This window comes from Eptesicus fuscus, chromosome 12, assembly GCF_027574615.1.
Source record: "Eptesicus fuscus isolate TK198812 chromosome 12, DD_ASM_mEF_20220401, whole genome shotgun sequence".
NCBI classification, from domain to species: Eukaryota; Metazoa; Chordata; class Mammalia; order Chiroptera; family Vespertilionidae; genus Eptesicus; species Eptesicus fuscus.
The window spans coordinates 47805158-47820703 of NC_072484.1; the positions used below are offsets into that span (position 1 = coordinate 47805158).

A 15546-nucleotide genomic window follows, 5' to 3' on the forward strand; every position below is an offset into this window, starting at 1 on the left:
GGAAAGGTCTAATTTATCAAATGAAATTAAGTAATTTCAACCAAAAAGCATTTTCTCTGAACATTTGTAGCCTTCTACAATTACAGGGCCCTGAGTGTGGGTAGAAGGAAGGTTGGAAACTTTTGTTATAAAGCATTACTTAGCTAAGTGCGCATGGCTCTAAGGAAAACTGTGTAGGAGTAATGCATCCCCCACTGAGAATGAGTCAGCCATCACTCTCTGGTCCCCAGGGGGGCCAGTGAAATAGAAAAGAACTTGTGATTCCATCTACAATTTTGGTGACTAACCATTAAATGTTTAACTTCATATTTGTATGTTCTCTGGAGACACAGAATATTGTATGAATACTAAATTATATTTGTAACTTATAGTTATGGTTTAGCTGTAGGGTTAATAGCCATGTTTTCAGTTCTTTAGAAATCTTTAGGTATCACACAGAGTCAGGATATGTATTATAACAGATGAAATGTATTGATCATTGTGGTAGAACTTTATTATTCATAGATTTAATTGGTGATTTATGCCTGCTATGAAAAGAAAATGAGTCTAAAGAAAAATTATTTTTATTTAGCCTATGCCATAAGGATTAATTTATATTTGTGCATGGGATACATATGAGATACTCTCAGTATGTACATATATAAACACATATACAAATAGGATGCAAAAATAAATATAATCTTACTGCTTAGTGTCTTATGTATTTTTTCTTCAATGTTTCCAGGTACATTTGAACACTGATCTAAAGACCTTAATTTTGCCAGTTAAGATATCTTGATCTTGTTTTTTTTTCTTTTAACTTTCCCCCTGATTTGGTTTTCTGACTAAATAGAAATAACCAGCCATCACTATGTGTCAACATCTACATGATTCATACAATTTTTTAGGAAAGGAGTTTGGACCTCTCATTTGTCTCCCATTATACAGAATAGAGCCCCAAATACTTCCATTATGCTCATTCATTGTTTCATTCATATAATTAATGAATGATTATCAGCCATTATCCTTATGCCTATTCTAGTAAGAAAGGTATTGACAGTGAGGTCAGGGAGTTCGGGGAGAAGGTCAAAGTCACCTTTTAGGTTAACCCAGAAGCCCTGCTTCTTTCATTCCCTTTCACTTGGGCCTGGGAACTGCTGCTTTGATGGACTTTGCCAAACTGCCCTCATGAGTCATGCCAATTTCTGTTCCCACAGTGGACACTCACACTGCTTATGCTATTTTAAATGGAATTTTCTAGGTAGTTGGGTAGTCTCTGAAATACTTTATAAAGGAGCAAGATTATCTACTCCAAGGTTTGGTAAAATCTACCTCAAATGTTTTCTGAGTCTTCTTTGTTCAACTTTTAAATGAGCATTTGTTCATTCTAATTTTTCTCATTTCAGTTTTTGATAAAGTATATTTTTCTAAAAATTTCCCCAATTCTTTTGTCTTAGTGTATGTTGGTATGCTGTGCTTCATAGTGTTCTCAAATCATTTACAAATATCTACTCGACCTGTCCCCCTTCCTGATATTACTTTTTTCTCCTATCATTTTTCAACTCAATCTTCTGTTTTACCTGCCTTTGTTATTTTTTAAAGGAACATTTTTCTCTTTATTCTTTATTCTTCATTATCTTTGTGCTTCCAGTCCTTTAAAATCTACTGTTTCACTGTCCCAAGTTTCATGATGCATAATTTACCTCATTTATTTTCAGTCTTCCTTATATATACTAAATTTATCTAATACTATAAATTGGCCTCTGAGCATTGATCTAGATGAATCTTGCACAGTAATTTTCATTGTGATTTGTAATTTTCATTGTGATTCTCTTATTCACATTCATTTTCAAGAATTTTTAAAGCCTTTTGAAAAATTGATTTCTACTTTGATTGCCTGTGACTGCAAAATGTCACCTATAATTCACTGATATTTGTTGAGAGGAAAGTTTGTTGGAATGTGTTGAGACTTCCTTTGTGAGCATATACAGTATATCAACAATTTTGTATATATTTAATTATCTAAAATATATTATACTTAAAAAAGAATGTGTACCCTTTTTATTGGTTGTTTTCTGAGGACTATATGGCCACATCTTCAACCCCACACATATTTTATAGATCAAACTTTACAATTTTGCAATTCAAATCTTGTGTGTGTGTGTGTGTGTGTGTGTGTATGTATGCACACACACATATATTCTAGATATAGTGTATATATAACCATACTCTTAAGATATGGCCAAAGGAATGAAAGTGATGGCTAGAGTTTAGGGCTGCTCATTGTGGGCTTGTAAAATATTATTCTAGTGTGTATATCAAGTAGACATTTGGATATGCAAGTCTAGACCGGAGTGCCTGTCTTTTAACTCTTTATCATAGTTACATTTTTCCACAGTTCTTTGCTGTATTCTGTATAATCTAATTCTGACCTGTTGTTTAGTTTCCTCCTCCATAGTATCTAAAATTCTACGTGATTAATCCATTGACTTTTTCATTTCTAGCAATTTATTTGGCTTTTCAAAAAGTTCTACTTGGTTCCTCTTCAAATATTCTCTTCTCACAGTTCAAGTAATTTTCATTATAATTTATATTTCTTTAATCTTTTAATGATATTTGATAATTTTACATCACTTTCAGATTGCTGTGGTTCAAATTCTTGAGGTGCTAATTTCCTTATTGTGTTTATTTACTCCTCCTCACATTGAATCATTACTTCTTAGATTTGAAACTTTATTTTTGAGCTACTTTTTTCCTCAGATTGATTTTTCTATGGGCCCATGCACCCTGGGCTCTTGAATCATTTTGAGTTTGCTTGTTTCAAGTATTACAAAGGTTTCACTTGGTGATTACTTTAGCGCCTCTATATCAATGCTTGCTCAAGTCTTTTTCACTTTTGACTTTTTTTTTTTTATGAGAGCAATTTGTTTATACTCTGTTGGGTAGAAGTAGCTTGCTTTTTGACTTGGGCTTAATATCATATCTCCTGACCTAACATGAACATTAAAACATAACCCCTAAATGTTAGGGCTTATTTCTGTGTGTAGCAAAAAGGATGTTGGTTAAGTTTCCTATATCATTGGAATTATTAATATAGTAAATCTTGTTACATTTAAAATGTCCATTAGGCATCAAATATAGATATCAATTAGATAGTTATATAAGTCTATACCTCAGTAGTCAATGATATATATATGTGTATATATATCTATATATATATATATAGATATGTACATATTGATTATACATATCAATTACATATATATATTCCTCATTAAATAGAGAACATTGTTGAGATTTTAGAGTATAACTTAGACATGGTAGGTGAGCAATATGTTTGGCTGTCTGGAAACCATTAGCAACCTGACAAGAACAGTTTTTCTGGAATCATGTGAATAAGTAATAGAGTCAGAAAGTAATTATGCATGGAGAAGTAGGTAAAACAACTATAGAAAATTCTTTTAGAAAGTTTTACTGTGAAGGGAATAGATATATGGGCTATATCTTGAATTGAGCATAGAATCAAAAGAGGTTTTTGTTTGAGGGTTTTTGTTGTTTTTTGATGCAGAGTTCTTGAGTAAGTTTTATGATAGTGACTTTCTGAGTCTTCTCAAATCTTTCATGTTTGCTTTGTTACCTTCAAATGTGCTCTTATCACAATATACTCACTAAACTCTTTTTCATTTACTTGTTCAGTTGCTTGCATCTAAAACTTAATCTCTGAGGGTAGGAACTGTGACTGTTTGGTTTACACCACCAGCATCTTGTGGTATATTAGAGTCTGTTTTATAAAACTACTTTAGTAAACTTGTTTAAGTTTGGAGACAAAGAGTATGTATTGTTTCCCTATTGATATGGTATATGCCCTCTGGAAGTTGTAACAAGTCATACATGAAATGAACTATTTAATCAATACAGAACTTAACAATATTGACTGTTTACTATATATGGTCTTTTTTTTTAGTTCTGCCAATCATTGGCTGTGTGCAGGCATTAATTAGAGCATGGTGAGGATAGTTTATTCTTGTGGTAATCTATATATATAAAAGCCCAGCGACTGAAACAGTGGAACGACCAGAATGACCGGTGGCTATGACATGCACTGCAGCAGCCAACCAGCCTGATCGGGGCCCTGATTGCGCACCCCCTGCAGCTGGCCAGACCCCAATTGGCCCCCAACACCCCAATTGGGGGTGGGGCCAGCTGGCCAACTGCCTCTGACCCCTTCCCCCCACCAGCCTGGCCTGATGGGCCCTCATCGGGGCAGGCCAGTTGGACCCCACCTGTGCATGAATTCATGCACCAGGCCTCTAGTAACAGTAATAATTAGCTATGTATAAAACAAGTATGTATATTTGTTATATACATATATACTAATATATACATATATACACATGTACTGATATGTAGTTGACTGTGCACTACAGGCTTTTGAAATAGGTGCTATTATTTATTACATTTATTACAATAGAAAAAAATCTTTACTAACATGGATGTCAAGATTTCTCCTGGGGTAAAATGATGAAATGTGCATGGTGAGATTAGAGCTGTATTTATTGTAATACCTAAAACAAAAATTAGAAATCAGTCTCTTTATACCAGAATTTTAAGACCTTTACCCAGTCTGCCCACAACATCACTTTGTCCCCCCGCCACCTTTTTTCTCAATACCTAATGCTTTATTTTTTTACTTCTTCAAAAGCTCTCCCACATGCTTATAATACCTTTATCCCTCTGACATGTCAACTTCATGTCATCTTGTGTTTGGTGTTATCTTCCTTTCACTTTCTAATGAAAGCCTGTCCATAAAAAAGTGTAAGAAAGTAATATTACCCACCACATCTGTCTCAACATATTTTTTCCCAAAGATATTATTTTAGATCTATCAGATTAACTTTAGAACATGACAAAAATAAATAGCAGTTGATATATAACAATAAATTAATATTATTATGATCTCATAATTTATAAATTCAACAATTTATGATGATTGAAAGAAATGATGTGTGCACAAAGAACATATTTTATACAACTTAAATGTTCTTTTTCTTATTTAAAAAACTAATTTGGTTTCTACCCCCAAAATATATTTAAATTGATACTTATAATTTGAACACTGGAAAAGAATAACTACTTCAGATAATTGTGACATTTATGGATTTCAAAATGCCTTTTTAGGTAATTTTATAATTAATATAATTGAGAATTGATAGGAGAATAAAAATTTAAGAAGAATTTAAGTTAAAATCCTAAAAATAATTACTGTTTTAGAAAATAATATTAAATGATGTATTAGCAATTAGCAAATTAGAAAGGTAACCATCCTTTAAAAAATTGTTTGATGTATTTGGTGCTTGGAACTAAAACATTTTATATATATGAGAGAGAGAGAGAAAGAAAGAGATCTATGTAGATAGATAGCCTTTTTGTGATTTAATTGAAGTCATATCTTTTCTGCTAGTAAAAGTATTGACTATCTCTAAAGTCTGTATAGTATTTTCATTATTATTTTCAAAATTCTACAATTAGACCTCTAATTTCCTATTGGCCTGACAATGAATTAGGTTAATTTACACACTTCCACATGATTCTAAATTGCTTCTACTTTGTGTGTGTGTGTGTGTGTGTGTGTGTGTGTGTGTGTGTGTGTTTATATGTGTACACAATATTAATTGACTAGTAAGAAAGAAAAATCTTAAGTAAATGTATATGTAGGTAGAAATGAACAGATCATATGAAAGGTAATTTTAAAATAACACTGTGAATCATTGTTTACATTTGGGCAATCAAGAAAGCATCTCCGAAGGAATCATATTTAAACTAGTGCCTGAATTATAATTAGAAAAACATGAATTTATAGAAATAACATATAATACTTCAAAATTCTCTATATGCCATTTTGTTTCTTCAAATAGATGCATATAAATGATTTATTTTTAACAGCCTCTCATGTCACTTTTAGTTACAAGAAAATGGTGTTTTAGTTTTGTCAGCTTGCCAAAATCAAAATCATTTAAGCTTCAGTACTTGATGTATCAGCTACAAAATTAATTCTAGATGGAAAGCGATATCCTTACATACAAGAGCACAAACTAATGCATGAATTCATAAGCCACATGTGAAATTGAAAGCTTGCCTCCAATCCTTTACATCACTAGGGAGTCAATCTATTTGAGAAACGAATATTATCCTATCAAAAATATCTGTATTCAAACACATTGCATATGATTATTGTTATATGAAGCTCCACTGTTAATATCCACGTACACTTATAAAGATTTGTGAAGTATATTTACTGTCCAGCTGTATAGCTTTAGATCTTCAGATTTACAAAGGCTTACACACTGATGAATAATTTGAAGGACTGTATATTTTTTACATATGCTTAACTTTCATTCAGATTTTTCTCTACTAAAATAAAGCACAAACATTTCACATCACTGTTTATTGTTTTCTACTATTAAAATATATTGAAATAAGCTTGCTACAGAAACTGCTCAACCACTGGAATGTATTGCTGAAGACAATGATGATTTAAGGGTTAAATTTAATAGATATATTTTTATTCTTTTTATTTCCCTTAAACATTCCATAGTGTCAATGTTTCCTCTTTCTTGAATTTCTATCTTCCATTTTCTTGAACTTCTTGTTATATTTCATTCCAAAACTCCTGATTTTTTCTTGTCTCTGGAACAGCCCTCTCTTTATCTTAATATATATATATATTTTATTGTTGATAGTATTACAGATATTTCCCACTTTTCTCCCTTTATCCCCCTTCTCCCAGGCTCTACCCACCCCCCAAGCCTTCATCACCCTATTGTCCGTGTCCATCGGCTATGCATATAAGTTATTTGGTTTATCTCTTCTATGGATTCTTTTCTCTCTTCCAATTCCTTTAAGGTTGGTTAATCTTGGGATTGTGACTTCAATTCTTTTTTTACTTCCCAGTGGAATTGTACCCACTTTCACACTGCAAACTACAAACTTCACTTCTAAACTGAGTCCTTACATCTTTCTTACCCCCCATCGCCCTCCCCGCCCCCAACCCCCAGTACAGACTAGTATATTCAGCTCCTTACTAGGTGTGTCCCTGGTGTCCCAGGTATATACATCTCAACTTTTCCAAAATTGAGATGTATCTCCTCTCTTCCAATCTGCTCTTCTTTCTGTATGTCCTCATTTGGTGAAGGGCACCACCACCCCATCAGAGCTGAAGCAGAACGAAATGAATTACTCTTAACTACAACGTTTTTCTCACCATTCTCATCCTATGAATGAGGAAATTCTGTGGGTTTTTATCCTCTCAGAGCTTTGACTATCTTCTATCTCCTCATCCCTGCTGCTAGTTTCTTAGATCCTTGTCTTTGACCTGACTCATTGCAATAGCCTTCTAACTGGTCTAATTTCATTTCAGTGTTGACCCATCAGTCAATCTTCTATGCTTAGTCTTATTTAAAATTGAGATATAATTGACATATAACATTATATTAGTTTCAAGTGTAGAACATAATGATTCAGTATTTATATATATTTCAAGATGATCACCACAATAATTCTAATTAACATCCATCACCATATGGTTAAATTTTTATTTTCTTGTGATGAAACATTTTAAGATTTACTGTCTTGGCAACTCTCAATATACAGTAGAGATTTATTAATTGTAGTCATCATGCTGTACTTTATATCCTCAGGACTTATTTTATAACTGGAAGTTGTACCTTTGACCATGTTCACCATTTTATTTCTATTTCCCCCACCACAACCACCAATCTGTTCTTTGTATTTATGAGGTGTTTTTTGTTTTTAGATTCCACATATGAGATCAGACAGTATTCATCTCCTCTTTGTCACTTAATCTTACTTAGCACAAAGCTATCAAAATCCACCCATCTTGTTGTTGCAAATCAGAGGATTTCCTTTTTTATGGCTAAATAATATTCCATTATATGAACCAATTTGTCTTTATTCACCAACCACTAGTGAAGACTCGGGTTATTTCCATGTCTTGGTTATTGTAAATAATGCTGTAGTGACTTGGGGTGCAGAATATATTTTTGAGATAGTATTTTCATTTCCTTATGATACATTTCCAGAAGTGGGATTGCTGGGTCATAAGGTAGTTATATTTTTAATTTTTTGAGGAACCTCCACACTGTCTTCCACAGTGGCTGCACCAATTACATTCCCATCAATGTTGCACAAGGGTTCCCTTTTCGCCACACCCTTGATGCTTATTATTTCTGGTCTTTTCCATAACAGTCATTCTAACAGTTGTGAGGTGATACCTCCTTATGGTTTGATTTGCATTTTTCAGGAAATTAAAGAAATAACCTTGGATTTTCTTTAAGTTTTATAATGTTACTAGAGGCCCAGTGCACAAAACTTGTGCACTGGGGGTAGGGGTCCCCCAGCCTGGCCTGTGCCATCTCACAGTGTGGGAGCCCTGTGATCAATTGCCTCAAAGAGGTAGGCCCTGTCCACCCTCTGGGGCTCCTTGATGTACTGCCCCAAAGAGGTAGGCCGGAGACGGGGGTCCCACCTCCGCGAAGCTGCGGACCCCTGCCTCGCCGCACAGAGCTGCGGGACCCCTAGTCCTCGTCGCGCAGAGTCCCGGGCCCGTCTCCGTGCTGCACACTCAAAGTCAAGCTCCCACCCACCCGCATGTGCATGAAGCCCTGCCCACCTGTGCGTGCCCACTGTGCACGCAGCCTCCTAGTGATTGCTTATTGTGGCATGAGGGCATCACAGTGTGAGGGTGTGACGACCACATAGGCTTTTATTAATAGGATGAGGAACTAGAGGTTATTTTTTATAGTTTTAATAAAGATATTTTCTACAATGATAGTACAGTTAATTTGCATAGAAAATTTTAAAAATTAGAGGCAACATTAGTAATGTGAGGGCAATTAATGTAACCTTGTTGATTAATATCTTGTGGAGTGTTGATTATAACAAGATAGATTGAAGACCCAATCACTTCCTGATAAATTCACTGGTTTTCACAGGACAACCTCTTGCTTAGGTCTCTGAGAAACACTCAGGTCATTTCAGAGTGGTGCTTGGAATAGAGTGACAGCAGCAGCACAAATCCTACTTCTTAGGGAACTAATTAAAAGCAGATAGTCTGCTAATTTTTTAATACATATGCTGACTTAGCAGATGAACAACTCTTCTTGCACTTATTTTTATTATATTTTATTCTGCCCTTATAGATATGTGATTTCTTCCTTTAGAAATCATACATAAAACCTAAATTTGCATAACCAACCTGTCATTGACTCAAGAACATGAAGAGCTGCGTTCTCACCCAACCAGTGTGGCTCAATGGTTGATCATGGACCCCATGCACCAAGAGATGCATATGCCTGGGTTGTGGGCTCCATCCCCAGTAGGGGGTGTGCAGGAGGCAATTGATCAATTCTCATCCATGTTTCTATCTCTCTTCCTCTTCCTTCCTCTTTCTCTAAAAATCAATAAAAATATATTAAAATAGTTTTAAAAAAAGAGCTGCATTCTCTTTGCCACTTCAGCCACCGGCAAATACATTTTCTGCTTATGGTTATGCTAATCATCACATTTAATTGCAGAAATATACAGTTACAGATGAAGAGATGCATCATCTGAATTCTTCCTGAAATACTCTTCTCCTTTGTCCAAAGAAGTTACTATTCTTTTGACTTTATGGGAGTGAATTATAAACAGTAGGATCCCTTTCTTTTGATAGGAGCTGTTGGACCTTCAACACGCCTACCGTAGACTCAGCAGCCAACACCAGGCGAAAACAGCAGAGCTGACTCTTGCCAACCACCGAGCTGATCAGAGTGCAGCCGAGGTAAAGAAACTGCGATTTGGAGTGGAAGAACTAAAACAGAGACTCAACCAAAAAGAAGATAAGGTACCTTCTACATCAACATGTACTAGATAGCATCAAAGTGGCTCTTCATAGTATATAGAAAGCATTTTCTCCTCTACTAACAGAGGGCTTTAATTGGGCTCAAAATTTTACATTTTAAACACCAAAATCAATTTAAAAATGTAATTGCAAGGAAAAAATATTATCTTGATAATGTGCTCATCTTTGTGTTGCTAAAAGTGTATTTTTATGCATGCACTAGAGCTTTTCTCAAAGGTTTATAAATAGCCCAAGTAAAAGCAGTGAATCACTGTGGTAGGAATTGTTCAAGTTTATTGTGCACACACCAAAAAGTTGGCAAACTGGGAGCACTCAAACCCAAATAGGGATGTATTGTTATCAAGCTGTTGATAGAGCCTGGAACAGGGTCTATTTGTTCTTCAGTGATTGGTTACAGTGTGGGGATTTTCAGTGGTTACCTCCTATTGACCTTGGGAAACAGTTCAAGTTCTGCCTAGGATTTTCAGACGTGTAAGCAAGAAATGACCAAGGTTAAGTTGGTTTCGAAAAAGAAGCTAAATTACACTGTGTCTGTATGACTACACTGGTTCCGTCTGCTCGGGGAACCGAAATGGTTGGTCTTCAATTGGTTTTGATTTCAATAATTCAAATATGCTTCAGCATGGGTGCATGTGTGTGTGTGTGTGTGTGTGTGTGTGTGTGTGTGTGTGTGTGTTTATATGGGCACAGTATTCCTGAGGCTTGGTGTTTTAAGTTTTTTCAGTTTATATTTTAGAGAAATGTTATATTTGTAATGATTATATGTTATGTCACATATTAGGATATATATTCTCTCTAGTGCTCTCTGGTGTTTAAGAGAATGAAGCCATCTTGTGTTGTTGTATAAGGTCAACTCGTTAATGGTTTATGGAATATTTAAGAGGCCCCAGTGTGATGTCCTTAAAGCACACCTGCGACAGATAGGTGATTTCAGCTGCAATTACAAACAGCAAAGAAATATTTGTTTTGAACAAAACACAGTCCCATCTGTCAGTGTGATTGTGAGACCGTCACCGCATGGCAGCAGTTACTTCAGGTGGTGTACTTGTCCCTGCACCTGCTCCTGAGGCGAAACAAACAAAGCCATTAGTTCCCTGGTTGGAAAGACTATTTCAAAACAATGCCAAACAGTTGGAACTTTAAAAAATTAAACTGAATTACTATTCCAAGTGGTAATTAAATAACAGAACACATTCTACATTTGGAGGGTTAATTTTTAACCAAACGTATTCCAGTCAAGCAAACTACATTTTCTTCCCTAATAACATTATATGAAAGCAGAATGATTTGCCCAGCGAGGTTCCTACATTATTCCCTGCTCTTCCTGGCCCCTACTTCTGGGTGGGCATTTGATCCTTAATGTGGTTCTTTTTATGAAGATGTATATGTATATGTACTTTTTAATTGTGTGCATGTACACTGGGTGGGACTGTAGACCAATAAGTCAGAATAGGAAGACTGCAGGAAGGCTCAAGAGAATGGTTGTAGGTTTTTATGTTGTCATGGCTATTTATTCCTGTGAATGGTTTTAATATGCAAGTATTTGTTGGACATGGTGATAACTAATTCTCTGTGTTTGCCAATATAGTCTTTAAAAATTGCTTGGGACTGAGCCATTGGCAGGGAAATAATAAAATTCTATGGGGTTGAAGGGCTAATGAAGCATTAGTTCCCAAAGAGCTGAGTCAGCAGTCTAATCATGTAATTTTAAAAAATAGCTGTGGTATCTGTCTTGTTTTCCCAGCACCATTTATTGAAGAGACTGTCTTTACCCTATTGTATATTCTTGCTTCCTTTGTCATAGATTAATTGACCATATAGGTGTGGGTTTATTTTGGGGCTCTCTATTCTGTTGCATTGATCTATATGTCTGTTTTTATACCAGTGCCATTATGTTTGGATTACTATAGCCTTGTAATATAGTTTGATATCAGGTAGTGTGATACCTCCATCTTTGTTCTTCTCTTTCAAGATTGCTGTGGCTACTTGGGTCTTTCATGCTTCCATATAAGTTTTGGGATTATTTTTTCTAGTTCTGTAAAAAATGCCATTTTTATTCTGATCATTTCTCTCTTCTACAAAGGTGTGTTTATTGCAATTTTCCTTGCCTTGTTTCACAATACTATATTAGGTGTGTTTGGGGGGAGGGAGTGCATTACTTGTCTTTTGAGTATATAGATTTCTGGAGCAAGAAAATACATTTTGAGATCTGATGTAGATATTATCATTAGATCTTTGACTTTGAGACCAATGCTGAGATTGGAAGATTGCTTGGGTAATTTTTCTTGTGGAAAGGGTAAAAATTGTTTAATAGGTAGGGAGGAAATCAAACAGTTTATGACTAAGAGCATATGCTACATTATATTGAGTGAGTGTGCATGTGTGTGTTTTGATATTTTCAGCCCTTTTCTGTGGGAAGAATATAGTCCCAAAGTTTAATAGTGGGCATGGTCCTCTGATTTGACAAATGAAATTTGTGCTGCTATCTAGTAGAATCTTTTAGGACCATAGTTCCATACGGATAAGTATTTAGATAGATTTCATATTTGATGCCTAGAAGTAGATGTATAGAAATACACATTCAACATACAAAATATTTCATTGTTCTTTATATTCAATCAGTTGATCACCAGAAAGGACTGACCCAAAGCACTCTTAACTGGTATGGGTTTTGTAATCTGGATTATTTTATTGTAGTTGTCAGATCTCCAGTTTTTCTCTGATAAAGGTCATCACTATTTTAGGTGGCTGGGAATGAAATCTTTTTTTTTAAATGTTTTTATTGATTTTAGAGAGAGAGAAAGGAAGAGGGAGAGAAACATTGATCATTTGTCTCCAGCATGCCCCCTACTGGGGATCAAGCCCCTACGCAACCTGGGTATGTGCCCTGACCAGGAATTCAGAGACCTCTTTGGTTCCTGGGTTGATGCTCAACCACTGAGCAATCCTGGCCAGGCAGAATGACATATTCCTCATGGAAATAAGATTTTGCATTAGATAGCAGTCAGTATTTTCCCAATTTGACTTATCATTGAGAAGCCAGGAAAATTCTGCTGAGCCTTTTAATTTCATACTAGCAAATTCTTCACATTGCAATTAGTTAAAATTAATGTTTAATTACAACTTGAAAATACAAAGTTTCTAACTCCATCAAATCAACAGATCCTATCTAATAAAAGAGTAATATGCAAATTGACCATCACTCAAACACACAAGATGGCTGCCCCCATGTGGACACAAGATGGCCAGCAGGGGAGGGCAGATGAGAGGGAACAGGCCTGCAAGGGAGGGCAGTTGGGGGAGACCCAGGCCTGCAGGGGAGAGCAGTTGGGGGGGACCAGGCCTGCAGGGGAAGGCAGTTAGGGGTGACCAGGCCTGCAGGGGAGGGCAGTTAGGGGCAAACAAGCTGGCAGGGGAGCAGTTAGGCATCAATCAGGCTGTCAGGGGAGTGGTTAGGGAGTGATCAGGCTGACAGGCAGAAGCGGTTAGGGGCAATCAGGAAGGCAGGCAGGTGAGCAGTTGGGAGCCAGCAGTCCTGGATTGTGAGAGGGATCCCAGATTGGAGAGGGTGCAGGCTGGGCTGAAGGACACACACACACACACACACACACACACACACGTGCATGAATTTTGTGCACTGGGCCTCTAGTTTTAAATAAATGAAAATGAGATATTAATCCTCTACTGCAGAAAGAATAGATATTTTGGGCCATAAGAGAAAACCCAGGGTCTTGATTTAAAAAGCAAATTAGAAAAATTTCTCTTTTAAATGACTTGTTTTTCTTTAAGCAAATAGTTTTTAAAAATTTAATTTGATATATATTTGTTAGAAGCTAAACATTCTTTTGTCATCATTTATTTGAAGTCTTTCTTGGATTGTATATTACATCATATAATGGCAAAATTTAATTGGAACTTAATTTCCATAATGCAGGACCTATTACATACATATCCACATTAAAATACCAAAACAACTGACTACTTCAATAAATATGGTGGATAAAACAATCTAATGAATGATATAATAATGCAATAAGCAAAGCTGTTAGAGACAGGACAAATGCAATCTAAACTCCCAAATTTATTTCTCTAGCACTTAAGAAGCAAGGAATATATAAACAACTACTAAAACACATGGTGTTCTGCACTGTAAAATTAATTTCAGGAAGGCTAAAAGATAAAATGAGATGAGGTTTGCTAAAGAATCTTTTAAATTTTGTAAACAATATCACATCACATAAAAAGGGAAAATTTGACAATTACTCCACCATAGTATATTATTTCAGTATACTGATTTCAAATACCTAGATAATTTTATGCATAATTGCAGTCATCATTTATAAATAATATACTCTACTTTGTAAATTACCATAGCCAGTTTTCATGTTGTTATGTAGTTTCATAGTTGGTATTTCAAGGGCTGTTATAATATTCATTTCCTTGGATGTAAGTTTATTTAAGCAATTAATCTTTCCTTGATTTAAAGCCATTTGGATTTTCTTTTCCCAACATAATCTTATGTGATTACTTTTATTTATAGACCATTTTTCCCCATTGGAAAAATAAGTATAGTATGTGGAATTCTTTGGTTAAAAAAATATGATTGTAATATGATTTTTCATATAGGCAGTATTACCAAATTTCTATTTTCCTCAATGATAGGTCAGATTGTAGAAATGTTGATGCCATCAAATGCCAAACCCTAACTTCATCTTAATTAATGCAAAAGCATGTTAAATATTAAGTTATCTATATATATAAAAGGCTAATATGTTAGTGTCTGTCCACCTGTCTGACTGGTTGCTATAATGCACACTGACCACCAGGGGGCAGATGCTCAATGCAGGAGCTGTTATGACACACACTGGCCATTTACAGAGAAATGGCAGCACAAACCTGGTGCTGACAAACCAACTCAGCTTCCCCCAATTGGGACACAGGCCCCACACCACCCTGGAGCGACAGCCCACCAAATTACAGCTGATGCTGCTGGGACCCCATGGCACAAAATGCAGTCCACAGCCCGGAAATGGTGGCTGTGGGAGCTGGGTAATGACGTCACATAGCAATGCCTGTCTTCTTCTCCCTAGCGACTAGCCTCTTTGCAGTTTCTTCAGTCCAGGAACACAGCCCACTTTATAGCCAGGTGCAAACATTTCACACTTTAACCAAACCTCTGTGAAGCATTTTCCCATGCCTCATCTCATTTGATCCTCACAGAAGTTCGGAGTAGGTAGATAGGAGACTCAATGGAATCCTAGTTTCTTTTCATTAGCTGGAAAATGAAGATTTAGAAAGCTTAGAAACTTGATCCTATTGAAAAGAAAAAAATGGTGGACCTTGAAAATGACTTCAAGTTTTCTCACTGTACAGAATATAGTCAAACACTGCTGTAGTTAAATATTTTACTCTTTGGTCTCCCTGCGTGATCTACAATAATGTTCTACTTTGTGTTGATATTTACTGCTGTGTTGCTGACATTTACCTGAAAGAGAAGTTGGGGTGCTTCACTGGGCTGGAAAAAGTTTAGCTAAATCAGAAAGCAGGTCTAATTAAGCAAGTTTATTCTGTATCTATAAAAGGCTAAGTTGACTCTTGCATGCGCGATACATATAAAGCTCTCACTGGCGTCAATCGCATGCGTGTGT

The 15546-nt window shown here is 35.7% G+C and overlaps 1 protein-coding gene across 1 annotated transcript in view; it reads left to right on the forward strand.

The window, feature by feature from the left end:
- Positions 1-15546, forward strand: part of CCDC102B (coiled-coil domain containing 102B) — a 128599-nt gene that overhangs the window by 95629 nt on the left and 17424 nt on the right. Inside the window, exon 6 of the mRNA XM_028139352.2 lies at positions 9710-9880. Within this exon, the coding sequence (XP_027995153.2) occupies positions 9710-9880 (171 nt within the window). The remainder of the gene's footprint in view (positions 1-9709; positions 9881-15546) is intronic.